The sequence below is a fragment of the Pteropus vampyrus genome, unplaced genomic scaffold (assembly GCF_000151845.1).
Source record: "Pteropus vampyrus isolate Shadow unplaced genomic scaffold, Pvam_2.0 Scaffold261, whole genome shotgun sequence".
NCBI classification, from domain to species: Eukaryota; Metazoa; Chordata; class Mammalia; order Chiroptera; family Pteropodidae; genus Pteropus; species Pteropus vampyrus.
This window is the reverse complement of record NW_011889042.1, coordinates 1,305,852-1,322,692: the sequence shown is the minus strand read 5'-3', so window position 1 is coordinate 1,322,692 and position 16,841 is coordinate 1,305,852. Positions and strand designations below refer to the sequence as shown.

General features: G+C 33.6%; 1 protein-coding gene, 1 non-coding gene and 2 pseudogenes across 5 annotated transcripts in view; 3 read left to right on the top strand and 1 right to left on the bottom strand.

Annotated features, from left to right (window-relative positions):
* The window catches only part of MED13 (mediator complex subunit 13), a 99,674-nt gene extending 85,827 nt beyond the window's left edge, over window positions 1-13,847 (top strand). For 3 of the 4 annotated variants that reach the window (XM_023520402.1, XM_023520403.1, XM_023520401.1), the window contains 6 exons: window positions 2,055-2,213; window positions 2,331-2,516; window positions 4,288-4,436; window positions 5,964-6,137; window positions 9,388-9,488; window positions 9,854-13,847. In XM_023520402.1, coding sequence (XP_023376170.1) covers window positions 2,055-2,213; window positions 2,331-2,516; window positions 4,288-4,436; window positions 5,964-6,137; window positions 9,388-9,488; window positions 9,854-9,986 — 902 coding nt within the window. In that variant the 3' untranslated portion in view covers window positions 9,987-13,847. The remainder of the gene's footprint in view (window positions 1-2,054; window positions 2,214-2,330; window positions 2,517-4,287; window positions 4,437-5,963; window positions 6,138-9,387; window positions 9,489-9,853) is intronic. The other variant, XM_011375035.2, reaches the window with a different exon arrangement.
* On the top strand, window positions 2,553-2,670 carry LOC111729439 (annotated as a pseudogene).
* Window positions 5,173-5,291, bottom strand: LOC111729401. Its single transcript, XR_002776226.1, has one exon. It is a non-coding gene; the product is annotated as a 5S ribosomal RNA (ribosomal RNA).
* Window positions 13,848-14,113: 266 nt separating the features above from the next.
* Window positions 14,114-14,232, top strand: LOC111729424 (annotated as a pseudogene).
* Window positions 14,233-16,841: the final 2,609 nt, after the last annotated feature.

Here is a 16,841-nt window from a genome sequence, read left to right as displayed (position 1 = left end):
ATCCTAGAACATTTACTTTTCTTGTGTACCATCTAAGATATAGACCCAAAATTGAGTTAACTTCCTTTACTAAAGTTGTTGATTAAAAATATTACCATGTAAATATTAGAGTGTCTTCTGAAGGTGGTTGCCACTCTTTTAGACTTCTTGTTAGTAATTAGATATCATGGCTGTTTATTTATGAAGGCTGTAACTAATAGGTCACAGCAGGTTAGCCTCATATTGAGTTATCACTTAATGGACATTTTTAGTAACATGTTTCAAAGGTATTGAACACTGCCTATGAGATCCCAAAAAGCCCATTCAGTAATTTTTAAGATTTGGTTCTATCCTTTTATTTTCTTTGTTATATTAAGGTTACATTCAGAAATTGGATACATGCAGAAATATTTAATTATTAGGTTATAGTAGTGCCGAAAAAGCAGAAACATTAATTTTATGTTGGTTATGAAGATTTATTGACTATTTTATAAACTTAAAGCAGTACTTTACACATTTTCTTGATACATTTTGATTTGTTTAAGTAGAATAATATTAAGTAAGCTTTGAAATGAGTATGCTTCTCTGTGGATAAGAGAGTAGAGAAAGAATACTACTACCTTTCTGATACAAAGATAGTATTGCCATTTTACTGAAAGTAGAAGTGAGAGAATGGTTAAGAGGTCCAACTCTAGAGTCACAGAATGTGGGTTCAAACACCAATTCTACCACTTACTGGCTATGTGATTTTGAGCCAGCTGAACTATATCTTCTCTGTAGAATTAGGAGGATAATTTTATGTGTCTCATAGTTTTGTTAGGATGAAATGACATATTATATGTAAATTAAGCATGTTTGATACATAATAAGTACTCAATAAATTGTAGCTACTGTTGCTCAGCCACAGAGTGCTTATTTTACATACTTGCCTAATAAAGGACGTGCATGTAGAAAACACCACAATGTTGTTTGGTTTGAGAAGTGTGGTGTTTTGTTTGCTATTCTTCAATTTAAAGTATAGAGCAAGGGTTGGCAAACTATATATAACCTATGGCCATACTCATTTGTTTAAGCATTGTATGTGGTTGCTTTCATGCTGCAGCAGCAGAGTCGAATTCTTGCAACAGACTCTTGATGGCCTGCAAAGCTTAAAATATTGTCCCTTTAAAGAAAAAGTTTTCTAATCTCTGGTGTAGAGCAGTGTTTCTGGTGAGTTTTGGTGGTTCATGGATAATTTTTCATTCTAAGTTAAGTATACATTTTAATGTTAAAGAAAACACAAACTATCATATGATTTTACATATATTATCGATTAGGACTTATGTAAAATGTATCGAATATTAAAGTTAAGGGACTAGATTCTAATAAATTTGAAATGTCATACGTTTTAGAAATATTTGTGACTTTCTCTTTATTCCATACAACAGGGCTCGTCGGAAAAAAGGATCTGCCAGAAGATTTGGTCTACAGAAACTTTGGGAGTGGTGCTTAGGACTTGTACAAATGAGTTCATTACCTTGGAGAGTTGTAATTGGCCGTCTAGGAAGGATTGGTCATGGTGAATTGAAAGGTAAAATTGTACATTTATTATTAATTACTTAAATTTGTTTTATGTTAATTCATACACTGTTCATACCACATTTAGGTATGTATATGTATTGAGTAAAATGCAAAGGTTATAAAAAATTGTTTTGTTGTTGTTTTCTCTTTTTAAAGAGGAACCATAGATGTCTATGCCACAGACACATTTCACATTTTGAAAGTTTATTTTACAGATTACAACTTTAATATCAGTGTCATTACTAATGTTCTTATTTGTCATCTTTCATTTTTTCCTTCCTCTTATTATTCAGCTCATCCTCTATTCAGCGGATACTAACTGATATTGACGTACATTACAGTTGGGAAGTGGATAATGTTGAGTAACATCACCAATAAGAAGTTTTTGGCTTTATGATGACTCCTATTTGAGAAATACACTTATTTTAAAACCATTATGTTTTAACTTTGGTTTCGTAGGGTGTTAACAGTACTGTTACTTTGGATATCATTTGTTTTACTGTTGATACCCACAGATTGGAGCTGTTTGCTGAGTCGTCGAAACTTGCAGTCTCTAAGTAAAAGGCTCAAAGACATGTGTAGAATGTGTGGAATATCTGCTGCAGACTCTCCCAGCATTCTCAGTGCTTGCTTGGTAGCAATGGAACCCCAAGGCTCTTTTGTTATTATGCCAGGTCAGCAATCTTTAGTTTATATCAGATTTAATTCTTCCTGTACTTAAGTTTCTCAGTATCATGTAAAATTGTTTCTTTATTTATTAAAAGAAAAAATATCTTTTATTTTCTTTACAGATTCTGTGTCAACTGGTTCTGTATTTGGAAGAAGCACCACTCTAAACATGCAGACATCTCAGTTAAATACCCCACAGGACACATCATGTACTCATATACTTGTGTTCCCTACTTCTGCTTCTGTTCAAGTAGCTTCAGCTACTTATACCACTGAAAATTTGGACTTAGCTTTTAATCCCAACAATGGTAGGTGAATTATTTTTTAAAATAAGTCTTGATGAAGTCTACTGCCATGCCACCCTGAACAAACCCAATCTCTCTGATCTCGGAAGCTAAGCAGGGGCGGGCCTGGTTAGTAGTTAGATGGGAGACCACCTAGGAAGACCAGGTGCTGTAGGCGTAAAAAACAAAACAAAACAACAACAACAAAAAAACAAATCTTGATGATTATGGCTGACTGTAGGCTGATGAATGCCTCTCAAACCATATCCATGTCTTATGAGTGTCCCTGAAACCTGTGAATGTTATCTTATATGGAAAAAAAAAAAAAAAAGACTGCAGGTGTGATTAAGGATCCTGAGATGGAGAGATTATTCTGTGTTATGCAGGTGAGCCCTAAAAGCAATCATATGTATTTTTATAAGAGGGAAGTTTGGCTATAACAAAAGAGAAGAAAGCCATGTGATAGAAACAGAGGTAGGCAAAGTCAGAAAGAAGCAATGCTATGCTTGCTGACTTTGAAGATAGAGGGAGGGGCCATGAGCCAAGGAATGCAAGGAATATAGTTCTAGATGCTGGGAAAGACAAAGAAAGAGATTATCCCCTGGAGCCTCCAGAGGAAGCTTGGTACCTTGATTTTGGCCTAACGACCAGCACTTTGATTTCACCCCAGTAAAATTTTGGGCTTCTGGACCCCAGAACTGTAAAAGAATAAATGTGTGTTGTTTTAAGTCAACAAGTTTGTGATAATTTGTTAAAGCAGCAACAGAAACTAATAGTCATTCTCCTACCTTATTGAAACCAGAACTGGTGCTATTATTTCATAAATATTTACTTATTTTAAAAGATAACATTGATCATAAAATATTTATAAAGGTTTTTGCCTATACTGTTGAGTTACCTGCATGTGAATTTTGTAGCTCATAACTATATTCCTTTCTATCTTGATTTACCAAAATAATACAGTAATTTATATAAACTGTCAGATTAGGGATGTAACTTTGCTCATTGAATTTATAGATTGCATTTTAGTAAAATAGAAAATTCTGTTGTTGCTCTCTGAGTTGCCTTATAAAATGGTACATCTCTAAAGTCATAAGTATGTGTGTTAATTATTCTCTTTTAGTGTGTTATACAATAACTTGAATGGTTTACTTAATAATAATAAGTATTAATTGTGAATAGTTTTATTTTAAATACATTTTCATTTTCAGCATACTTTTTGCTTTGTATAAATTTCCTGTTGCTACTGTAAAAAATTTCCACACACTTTGTGGCTTTAAACAATACACACTTACTGTCTTACAGTCCTGGAGGTCCTAAGTCCAAAATCAGTCTTACTGGTATAAAGTCACAGTGTCTGCAGGGTTGATTATTTCTAGAGGCTGTAAGAGACAATATGTTTCCTTGTCTTTGCCAGCTTTAGAGACCACTTGCATCTCCTCATGGCCACTTCTTCCATCTTCAACACCAATTCTAACCTTACTGCCTCCCTGTTAATAGGGCCCCTGTGATTACATTGGATTACACCAGATCCAGAGAAATCTCCAAGATCTATAGCTTGATCACATCTGCAAAGTTTCTTATGAAACATATTAGGTCGTGGACATCTTTAGGGGGACATTATTCAGATTACCACATGCTTGTTTATGCATAATTGTTAAAAGGCTCCTAAAACAATACTTGGCACATGGTAAACATTCAGTAGATATTGGTTAAATTAATTTTAACTCTTGCCTATAAATAACCATGAGGTATGAAAAATGGAATATTTAATTTTTTTCTTTCTCCTTTATAGATGGAGCAGATGGAATGGGTATCTTTGATTTGTTAGATACAGCAGATGATCTCGACCCTGATATCATTAATATTCTCCCTGCATCTCCAACGGGATCTCCTGTACATTCTCCAGGATCTCATTACCCCCATGGAGGTGATGCTGGCAAGGTAACCAAGTCTGTTTTAAAAGTTGTTTATCTAAATGTCATTCAGTAACTTAGTAATGAATGGATACATGACATAGAGCAACATTTTTTCATTGGAAATTAGCAAATAGTGAGAGTATTAGTATATTCATGCACTTTTGCCTTAGAGACATAAGTATTTTGAATTGTACATTATTAAGAGGGTCACTGTGGCTCTGCTTTCCCTGGCTTCCTCTTTTCTAGACTACTTTGCATTAATCCATTTTTAGTATTTTTCCTGCCATTTCACTATAACTTCTATTCAGGTGTAGGATCAGATTATCTGAGAATCACTATATTGTTCTAAGAGCTGCCATTCATATCAGGGCTGTGACAAGGACAGAATGGAAAAAATATTGACCACCTTGCTCCCAGCCCCCATTTATTTTTAGCAGATATGGAAGCAGGCTGTTTTCTCCTGTTTGAACTCAAAACTAGTTGGCCTTGAATAGCATCTTTGAGTGAAATTTTATATAGTGATTATTTCATTACTGTAGTAGGTATATGTTTAGAATCTACCTTTTTAAATAAAGAAGGATCTCTGTCCAATCTTACCTTGCATCTTTTCCTTTTTTAACTGAAAAAGAGATTGAAAAAAAATTAAAGAAAAGCACCAATAATCCTATCCCTTTCATTAAACCATTTTTACTTTAGCAAAGTACCTTTCTTTCATGTGTATTTATATTGTAGCTTTCAGTAAGTATAATCAGTTTTTTTTTTGCCTACAGCACCCGGTATTCCTAGGTTGTCTCCCATCCAAGTACTAACCAGGCCCAACCCTGCTTAGCTTCCGAGATCAGACGAGATCGGGCATGTTCAGGGTGGCATGGCTGTAGACTATAATCAGCTTTTTAACATTGCATTGTCGTTTTACCATAATTTGTTATATTATGCCCAAAATGTTAGACTTTTTTTTTTCTGTTATAGGTAATGTTGGCAACAAATGTGTATCATTTTTCTTCTTCTTATCTATTTCCTTAAATACCAAGAAATACATTGATTAATCCAAAGGATATGAGCATCACTTAATAATTGTCCCTTATTTTTGCCTTAATGCCTTCCCGAACATTATTAATTACATTTTATAGATTGTGCTAGATGAACAAAGCTAAATTTTAAAGCACCTTTTGGACGGGGGTGTGGTGGTCAGGAATTAGGGGGTTTTAGGAAATAAGGTAGAAATTTCATTGAATATTTTGTGTTTTTCAGTTAGCTACAAAGATTTACACATGTACACACACACTCTGAACATGGGCTTGGCGTAATAATACAAACTTATTAAAGAGTTGGCATATTAGTTTCCTTATGCAACTGTTAAAACTTATTTTTAAATGCTGTTACCTAATTATGATCCTCTAAGTACATAGCAATTTTTTCGTATCCTTCAGTATTTTTAAAAATTGAAGTGATAAGATTATGAGACTGATTGCCGTAAACCATTCTGTATTTTTATCTAGTGTCTAGGTATATCAAATGAACTAACACACTTTTAATTTCATCTTTTTTTAAGGGTCAAGGTACTGATCGGCTACTCTCAACAGAATCTCATGATGAAGTAACTAATATTCTTCAGCAACCATTGGCCCTTGGTTACTTTGTATCAACTGCCAAAGCGGGTCCATTACCTGACTGGTTCTGGTCAGCATGTCCTCAAGCACAATATCAGTGTCCCCTTTTTCTTAAGGTACTGCCATTTCAATTTCACTTCCAAAGTAATGATAATTAATGGCTTATATCCTAACGTGTAGATGTGGCTTTTTGAAACTTTGTAGCTTTTGCCTAAGTTTTTAAATGCTTGCCACATATAACTTTCTACAGAAGATCACAGAGAATTATCTAACTATGAAACAACTCTAATTTTTAAATTCATTTTAAGTTTGAACTTTTTAATCTTAAGTCAAACTTCTGGGACCCTTGCTTACATTATTTTCAACTGCACATATGGAAGTTTACAACTGGATAAACTTTATATTATCTTTAACAATTTCACTTTCTAATTGAGTATATTAAAGTTCAGAAAAACTTACTTGTCCAAAGTCATACATTGATGGTAGACTCAAGATTAAAATCTGGATCTTTTAGTGGTTATAATGTTATTTTTTGAATTCTATCATACCACACTTCTGTTAGTTTGCATTATTTTGGGGATTAAAGTATTTTTGTAAGAGTACTTGATATTTAGATCCATTTATTGCTTTTCAAAAAAACTTTCTAGCTTTGTATAAATTGCTATATTAAAACTACTGAGTGGTTTTCAAGTAATGAGATTCTCAGCCCCATAGTGACTCAGAACAAATTAATTAGCAAGTGATATAATGAGATTAAGATAAATCATAAAATGGTAAAATGAGATGTGAAAGCCCTATTCAGAGTTTGTCACTGCTGTTGCTATTATTACTACTATTCCAAAATAACAGTTCAGGTCTGAGTCACATATTCTAGGATTAACCCCCAGAAGTTGACTGTTTTATTCCATAGGTCATGCTAAATAACTTAACTACTTAACTAGTTTTTATTTGTAGGGTAAAAGTTGGATAGTGGACTTTAGTTTCTTGGGGTTACATTTTAATGCATTGCCTTTTTGCCCCAAGAATACTTCCCCATGGTGCTTGCAGCTGCAGTGTTTAACATTTACCCTAAGTTAATGTTCAGATTACAGTCCTAACCTTACCTCCAAAGTATGCCATGAAATATCTCACTTTTATTATTATTTTCGTATCGCTCTAGTATATTGATAGTCTTTGAAAGAAATGACATTATTCTATTTATAGCATTCTGTTTTTAGTAGTTCAATTGCTGAAAATGACAAATCCTAGGAAACGTAGCATTCATTCATCTGCATGATGTTAAATGAATGCTGGCATTGAGCTGTACTTTTTTTTAACTGGTAAAGGATTAATGGGTACGTGAACTAATAGGCTTGTTGCTATCTTTTAAGGCTGTTATTATTAAATCTTGATGCTCTTGGCGCACATACTATTAAGTCAGTAACATTTGAGATTAAATAGTGAACTTCATGTTGTATTCATGAAGAATACAACAGCTGTTGATCTGAATTGACTATTAATGAGATAATATATTTAGAATGTCAGCCAAGGTTAATAATTAATTTTAACATATGACTTTTCTTCCCATTCTAATATACCTGCAGTGGTCTATACAGATCTTGTTACAAGAACATATTCCCAAGGGGGTTTATGCAAAATAGTAGTCTTTTTAGTTTCTATAAAACAAAGGGTTCTTTGGTCCTTTGGGAAATGCTACACATGCTTTCCTGCCCCCTTTTGTTATTATAATACATTAAATGCTCTGAAAAACAGCAAATAACATTGTTTACCTACCATTTTCTAAATTAATACACAAGAAAAGGATTGTGTAAAACCTATTAATGGTTCATGACCTTAGTGTTTCATGGAACAGTTTTTAAGGAAATAACACTTTACAAAAAGTCAGAGGACTGTCCAGATTCTTTACTACTCAGTATTTGCAGAGAGGATAGTATAAAGTGGGCATTCACCTTTAGATACAATATTAGGACTTCTAGTGTGAATTACCAGGTAAGGCATAGCTTAACCACAATTTTTCACCATTCGTTTTCATGCATCCCATTTTATTTCTATACCATAGGCAGTAAAACAACCTTGTTTGTTTCTTTTTGCTTTGAAAAATAATAGATAGTTAACTAGATGATTAAACACTGCAATTAGAACACTAGTACTAATTACGTTCATTTAATTTGTAGTGATCTGCCATATGACACTTGTTTTTAACTCATAAATCGAGATTATGTGCAATTGAAGCATATATATATTTGGTTATATTCTTGAATGTATAACTGAAGAGTTTACACATATATTACAGTTGTAGAGGAGACTTTACAGTATATAGAATGAGATCTGTAGTTGGTACTATCATCATGTCATAGCTTTTTAACTAATATATGTTGACAAAATATATATTTTTAAAATTAAAATAAAAAGAGTACCACTTTCATTTCTTTCACTCTTCATTGCCATAACTAAATGGATATGCCAGTTGCTACTAGGCTCCATGAAATTGAGTGGGCAAAGGAAGGCATTTATATACTGTATTACTGAGAGTGCTCACAATTCCACCAAAGGTAGATTTGTTTAAGCTTTATAGCTTTGTGTAGCACAGTGCCGTGAGAACAGAAAACAAACACAGAGTTTGGCTGATACTAGAGATTGATTTTCATGCGGGGAATACTTTAAAATGTGGTGGGCTTTTATTCCAAATGGGCTAGGGCCCTCAGCAGCTGTGTGGCATTTTTGATTGTTCACTAGCAGTGAAATCTAAGAGAACCACCTGATTCCTGAGAGTATTTCCTGAAAATCAGAGTTCAGTTTTCAAGACAGAAATAAATCTGTTGGATTTTTCACATATCTTTTTGTCCTTCCCTGACTGTTCCAAATCTGTCTTCCTATAGTTTTCAAATAAATAAGTTATGTTAACCAAGGGAAAGAAAAGATTTATAGCTTTGTAAGTAAAATATTTGCATATATTTATTCCTATTACCTTTTTTAGTGCTCAACCTAGGTATATGTGCATAGTCTTAAGTTCTGTGTAACCTGGAAACAGACTGTACTCAGGTTTATCAGTTTAGTGCTTTCTTAAATGTTTACTTTACACATCTAGGCAGATTACACTTAGAAAATAATTGGAAATTTTGGGAGGGGATTATCATGTGGTCTCAAAAAATATAAAGCTGAAGAAAAGGAAGTAAGATTAAATATAGCACACACTTCAAAGTTACTTCTGTAATAAATTAAACAAGAACAAGCAGCATCTTTATATTGACTTCCATTCCTTGCATAGGTCTAAAATGTAGTTCATCAAGGAAGAGACCTTGGGAAATAAGGTAAAACCAACAGATTTTTTTCACTTGGCTGACTGATTATCTGGTTTTTTTTTAGGCCTCTTTGCACCTCCACGTGCCTTCAGTGCAATCTGACGAGCTGCTTCACAGTAAACACTCCCACCCACTTGACTCAAATCAGACTTCAGATGTCCTCAGGTATGGCTCTTTTTACTATTAAAGTTCTCCATTGCAACTGTGAATGAATATAATGTTAATCATAATTTTCTCATTTTTGATAATAGTTTACAGTTGTGTACCCTTGGATCTAGATGACTAGATATAGAGATGAATTATGAATTTTATCACTCAGAATGAGTGCTTTTCTTTCAAATACATGTAGTCTACTTTTGAGAGTAATTTTTAGGAAAATTAGTTCTCTTTAATCTCCCTAAGGAATTGCTATTACATACCTTTTATGTTTTTTTAAGTGACTTTGGATCTCAGATGCCATAATTGGGAACTGCTTCTAAAATTTACAGTGTAAATAGATACATGACTCATTTAATTTATTTGCTTTTCAGGTTTGTTTTGGAACAGTACAATGCACTCTCCTGGCTAACCTGTGACCCTGCGATCCAGGACAGACGTTCATGTCTCCCAATTCATTTTGTGGTGCTGAATCAGTTATATAACTTTATCATGAATATGCTGTGATCTTCATTTGATGGAACTGTGCAAGAACAGAACAAGGAAAAAAGACATTTCGCTGCAAGATTAAGTTACAAGTATCTCCTCAGTGAAAGTCATTTGTGATAGGGTCTAAATCTTATTACTTCAACAAATATTGTTTTGACTTGGGGGAGGGGCTATAACCCTGTTATTTTTCATTGACTATACTGAACTCTTTAGGGTGATGACTGATCATACAAAATGTATTATAACATTTTCGTAGCAAAATTAACCTTTTTTTCCAGTCACAGTATTTGTGAAAAGTAATGAGCCATAGTACCCAGTCATGTTAAATGAATATTAAAAGCATGGAGAGGAAACGAGGAACAATGAATTTCAACATATGGCTTCAGAACATCAAGATGTTCTTGTATTGGATTATAGTATCTAGTATTCAGAATGCCTGCATCTCTTATTTATTGTAAGTTTTTAAATGTATAAATTGTCTTATATTTCTTAACCTCTTTTATAAAAATTTTCCTAGAAGGTTTATACTGCCTTCTTGCTTTAAAGCAATTGGTCTAAAATATATGTAATCGTCTTAATTAAAAAGTTGCAGTAGGGTTGCTTTTAGAGTATTATTTTTTTGTAAGGGGGTGGGTGGGACAGTAAATTTGTATTGTCTCGATGTACAGTTTAATGGGGATAGAGGGAGAATAATGTCCATACCATTGTGTGTGGAGGATTTACAGCTAAGCTGTAGTTGCAGAGTACATGTACAGTAATGAAGTTCACTGTGTTTATAAATTGAAAAGGTACCGGGTCTTACAGCATTTTATATATCACACCTTTACAGAATAACATGATGGCAATATACAAGTGATATTGTTAGGTAGTTTAACTTAGAATAAAATGAAAATTCTTCAGTTATATTTTGTACTATGGTTTAGGGCTATGACTAATATTTCAGGCCATTTCCAGTGAAAAGAAACGTAGTTTTACAAGAAAAACATTTGCTACTGAATGCTTAAACAAATTTTGGTGTTTAATGTTACATGCTTAAATTTTTTTCAGTTTTAACAGTGGCACATCTAGGCATGGGAATATTATTAATTATGAAAATTATCTTCAAGATCTTCTATAAGGTTGAAATTTAGCCCAGCTCTAGGCATTTTACAAATTATTTTAAGAGCAGTCTCTCTTGATTTTTTTTTTTTTTTTTTTAAATTAAAGATTGGGAATGTGTGTGAGAGTATGCATATGTATGGGTGTGTGTGTGCAATCAAACTGTGGTGTAAATAGATTCTCAGTGAATCTGGTATTCAGACTCTTATTCCACTAGTTAAAGAACCATTTTCTAAACTTTAATCAGTTTCCTTTTGCCTTTTTTATTTATTTAATTTTCTTGGTTTGGAGATGACAGTCCCAAACACCAGAGTCTGTACTTTTCTATAACATAGCTCAGATTAAGGCAGGGCATATGCCAAGGAGGTTCTCACCTCCCTAAAGAAGGGACTTGAATTTTAGGGACTTTAATTCACCCCTTCCTTCCATGCAGCTTCCCCTCTTCTTGTTTGCACATGCCAAGATAATTGCTTTTATGCAGGCTTTACCCTCTTGAAAAATTCTTTCTACAGTGCTGCTCACACGAGAGTCCAAGTTAGCTTCCTACCTGTGTTGCTGACTTGAATTCACAGTCGCCAAGTCTACCTATCTTTCTTGGAAGCAGTCTAGCAAAATTCCACATTTGTAAGTTCTCTAATTCTCTACAAGGACAAAGTCAATTGTATTTACAAAACAGTAATTCGGTATGTTTTATTTTTTTACTGAAACTGAAATTTGTTTTGTAAATACTATATGTTTAGCTTCAGTACCACTTTCTTATGAACAATATAACTTCTTCAAATTGTGAATATTAAAACATTAACAAGTCTTGTTTTTTTCTATAAAGAAAATATAATTGATGTCAAAGATTTTCAATCATTTCTTCAAAATTATAATGCAATCCCAGTGGTCAGCATATTTTGAAATTACAATTTAAAGATCACATTTCTGCATTCATGTGAAATTATGCTAACACACTACAGATTATGTTGGCATGTTTTGTTCTTTACTTATTCTAAAAATACTTGTCTGAGATTTGAAGGAAAAGATGCTGATTTGGAATTTCTATGAAAAGAATATCTTTTTTTATATACTTAGCGCAATAGTGACTTTTTTTTTTTTAAAAAAAAGCTGTATTCTCAGTTGTTTAAAATCACTAGCCTTTAGTAACCAGACCTCAGTCTGACAAGAGATTTAAGAAAAATTATTCCCTGACAGTTTCTTTTATATGGAGCCATAAGGATGGAACCCATTATACAATTCCTTTTTATCTGGGAATCAGGGAGTAGTTTCCAAATAAACATGATTTACTGATAAGATTTTTTTTCTTCCTTTCATATATAAGTTCACACTCAAATAGAAAATTATTAAATAGCCATTATAAAAGGTTGGGAGACTTATTTCAGAAAAAAAAAAGCGTTTTATGCAGGACGAATGGATCTGACTTACAAATATACTGTCACAGACAAGTATGGGTAATTTTGTTTAAATAGGTAAGCAAAATAATATACTTTATACCAGTTGATCACCAACACCTTGACTTCTTTGTTACAGTGCTAATATCTTTTTTTTGTGTGTGTGAAGTTATCCATTACAAAGCAGGGTGGAAGTTCAGTATTTTGAAATTTAAAAAGATTACTTATATAATGTCTGCTTCCAGCCAGTGAGAAACATCTAGCCATACCTTTCTTATGCAAGCCATTCAGTTATCAGGACTGTGAATTAACACTGTATGAATAAATTCTGTACACCTTATTGTTTGGCCAGAAGGCCACCAAGTGTACTTACATGTAATCCTTAATTTTTAAAGTAGCTGTAATTTTTAAATCTTTCTAAACTTTTCTTAAACCACTAAAATTAAGCTCTTACTAGTCAATTATCCTCAGCTGTATTCGTACTCAAATTGTCAGTATGGCACAGATTACTGTATTAAAATATTCTCCTTTCGTCTTCATATTTACCTTCTGAGGTAATTTTTTAACTTAATGTATTACTACGAAGATTTGAAGATCTTTAATCAAGCACTATGTTAATACTGTAATATCAAAATACTATGTTGCATTATTTAAAATGTTCAAATTGAATACATTAAAAGGAAGTTTTTAAATGCTGTTGCATCCTATAATTTGCTACTCATCCACTATGGCATTGCATATCAGTCTATTAACACATTTAATGTGCATGAGTGATGTTTTGGTCTGCGTTTCCTCCTTAAGATTTTAGTTTGTCTAAATTAAAGAAAAATGTTTTTGACATACTTTTTTTTTTTTGGCCCTCTACCCTGCTGCCCCCCAAATCAGCTGGAAATCTTAATTTTTTGGTTTGGTTTTTCTTGGTGTTTTAATGGGCCCAGAACTGTGGTTTAAAATATATACGTATATATTTTTTCTTTTTGTGTGGAGTATTAAAAAAACTGGATTAGGGACCTAAAATACTCCTCAGGTTGATGTATTCATGAAGTTTTAAAATAGCTTTAGTTTTCAAAGTAAACTGGATTTGTGGACCTTAACGTTACTGAATTTAAACTACAAATTGTAACGTCATTACTGGACATGTGTCAGCATCAACTCTCTCAAATAGTTTGGTCACTTTATGAAGGGGCGTTTTAAAGTTGTTTAGCAGTGACACAATATGGTCCAATTGCTTTTTTTTTTAACGTGACAAAAAAAGAATAAGGAACAAACACTATTGCTGCCGAATGCCATAACACTGAGTTGTACAAATTGTGATTGAGGAAATGAAAAGGTTTATACTTTTAAAAAAAAAAAAAACAAATGGAATAAATTATTCATGAAGCCTTCATTGTGGTGTCTCATTCTGTTGAAAATATTTCTCTTAAATTTGTGTAAAAATTAGTAGTATTTGTGTCATTTATGAATAGAAAGGGGCAACCTAAAAACTGATTGATGGACTTTTAACTTCTCTATCTGAAGTATTTTATTTAAAAAAAAAGATTTTAATCATATATTAATGTGTGATATATAGGCTAATTATATATGCACATACATACTAATTCCTTTTATACCGATCACTTTGATATCAGTTTTCTAGTCTAAAGTTACCTTTGAGTCAATGGCCATGCCACCCTGAACAAGCCCGATCCCGTCTGATCTTGGAAGCTGAGCAGGGTCGGGCCTTGTTAGTACTTGGATGGGAGACCACCTAGGAAGACTGGGTGCTGTAGGCATAAAAAATAAAAAAATAAGGGATTGTAAGTTGACAAGGTCCTTGCAATCTGTGAGGTCAACCAAGGGTTGCCTCGCCTAAAAAAATAATAAAGTTACCTTTGAATATTTAAAGCATAGCTCTATTTTTTAGATCACATAAATGTTTCTGAAACATAAAAGTGTTCAGATATAAACACTACATCAAAAATAGTTGTCATTTTGTATAAGCAGCTATTTTAAATATTTTTGTCCAAATTTCAGCTAAGGATAAATTCCAAAGTTGTCATTTTGAAAGACTTTCTGCCAGCAGAATTTTAAAATAATCCTTTAAAAGGATATGTATGTTGTCGGAACTTAAATTATTTTGTCTCACAGTTTATATTACCTCTAATTTTTTTTTTTTTACTACAGTGTTATGTATGACTAAAAATAACTGCAAATCAGGCTTGGCTTTTTTTTGCGGGGGGAGGGTATTCGCTTGTAGTACATACAACCTTTCTTTACTATTTGTAGTTTCAATATTGAAAACCAATCCCTGAAAAATCATATTGAGTGGCTTACTCTGAAGGAATTGATTTTTTTTCTTCAATAGCTAAATCAAATCTGCAAAACACAAACTCTTTCTTCCTTGTAAACAGTCATCAAAAACTGTCGTGTGTTGACTATCAAATATGTTCATTTCTACCTGATGCCCTGACTTTAGTCTAAATTAGCATTATGCAATGCCATATAAGTTATTAGATAAAACAGCCTTATCTGGTTGGACCACTGCAATATACTGCTAACTTGGTCTCTCTACTGTGTGTTCTTTACTTGATAGCGTAAAATCCTTTATGGCTCCTGTTTGCTGTAAAGATAAATGCCAAAAGTCTTAACATGCCCACTTCTCCACAAGCCTCAAAATGGGACTCTTCCTGTTCTCCTCCTAGCCTCTTAGGCATTTGAGTTCTTTGAACGCCCCATGGTTATTTTTGCCTTGCCTCTGGGTAATTTCCCCATGTATCCTTGCTTCAGATCAGGTCCCCTTGTTAAATACTCTTACTATAATAATCTATGTGGAGCCTAAGTTGTCCGATTACTTCTCCCCCTTACCCAGTGACTCCACGAGGATAAAAAATTGGTCTATTTTGCTTACCACTGTATCTCCAGAATCCAACACAACACTGAACATGTAGTAAGGCACTGAAATATTTTTCGAATAGACTTCATGTGATAAAACACCTCAAACCACAGAACTTAGCTTAAATGTGAGTTTTGCAAATGAAGTTATAAAATTCTAACTATTTGGGAATAATTTTTACATTAGTATAAATAGTTTAGGATCACTGGGTTAGGATTCTTGTACTCTTAAATTTTCCACCTTCTAGTTTGTGACTTCAGGCAAAAAATTAAACCTCGTAAAGTCTCAGTTTGTCGTTTGTAGATGACCTTAATAGTAGCCATACCTTTCTAACCAGCTTTGTGAACCTCAAAGGAAATTGCAAAAGCCACTTTGATATTTGTAAAATAGGAGTTGTGAGGAATGATTAATGTAATACCTATGTCCCCTAGAAGAGTCAAATCCAGAATGAACTAAGGCTTGCACAAGGAAAACAATATGCTTACGGCTACAAGGACTTTTAAGTGTTCCTAGCAAGAGCAAGGATGAATGAGATATAAAGAGTAAAGTATTTAATACTCAAGCTTTATCTCCCTTCTGTACTATGATAGAAGAAAAGCAAAGGGTGGCTTGGGAGCACTGAAGAGAAATACTTTAATGAAGAGAAGTGCTTTGTCAAGGAAAGATTTCTTAGCAAGGGAACACTGGATGTGAGAGGTAAAGAGAATGAAACTCATTCCAGACAGAATGAACGGTGGGGGAGAAGACCCATGAATAACATGGAAGATTTGGGAACCAAGCAGTCGAAACTGACTAAACTGGAGGCACCATGGTGGGACATGGCGAGAGTCCAGGCTAAAGAGTGAGAAGTCAGACCATGAAAAACTTGCCTTTTAAATTCCACCTTGAGGAGAATCAACTTTATCTCAAAGCATGGAAGTGTTTTAGTTCTAGGGATGATTCATAATTGGTTGAACAATCATACCCCCAAAAGGCTTGATTGGTGGAGCTATGTCAATCTGGAGGGATGTCTAATGCTATACTATAGAACCATGGCCGGATCCTATTCAACATTTTATCCATTAAATTAATGAAGATATGATCTGTAGAGCCAAAGTAGATAGCCAGTGTAAAACAGGAGTCCAAAAGATCTAAACAGGCTGTAACGATGAAAGAAATCATAGAAGAGGCACACTATGGAAAATAATTATTAAAAGAGTTCCGTGTTGAGAAAACTGGAGCTGGATGTCTCCTGAGATCCTTTACTTTTGAAATTCTGTGATTCTATTTCCAAAGAACATTGGTCCTCCTTTAAATACCTAGGTCTAATAATTTCTTGGAGCTCATTTACTCAGCAATAGTCTACGTAAAAGCACCTAGTATTCCTGAAACATGGTAATGTTCCCCACCACCCCTGGCTTTTGGTTTCTCCTTTCTTTCCCCAGTCTGACTGAAAAAGTAGAAGAGTAAATAAAAGTAATCCAGTCAGAGGACAATGTTTACTTCATCCAGGAAGGAGTCTTTTGCCCC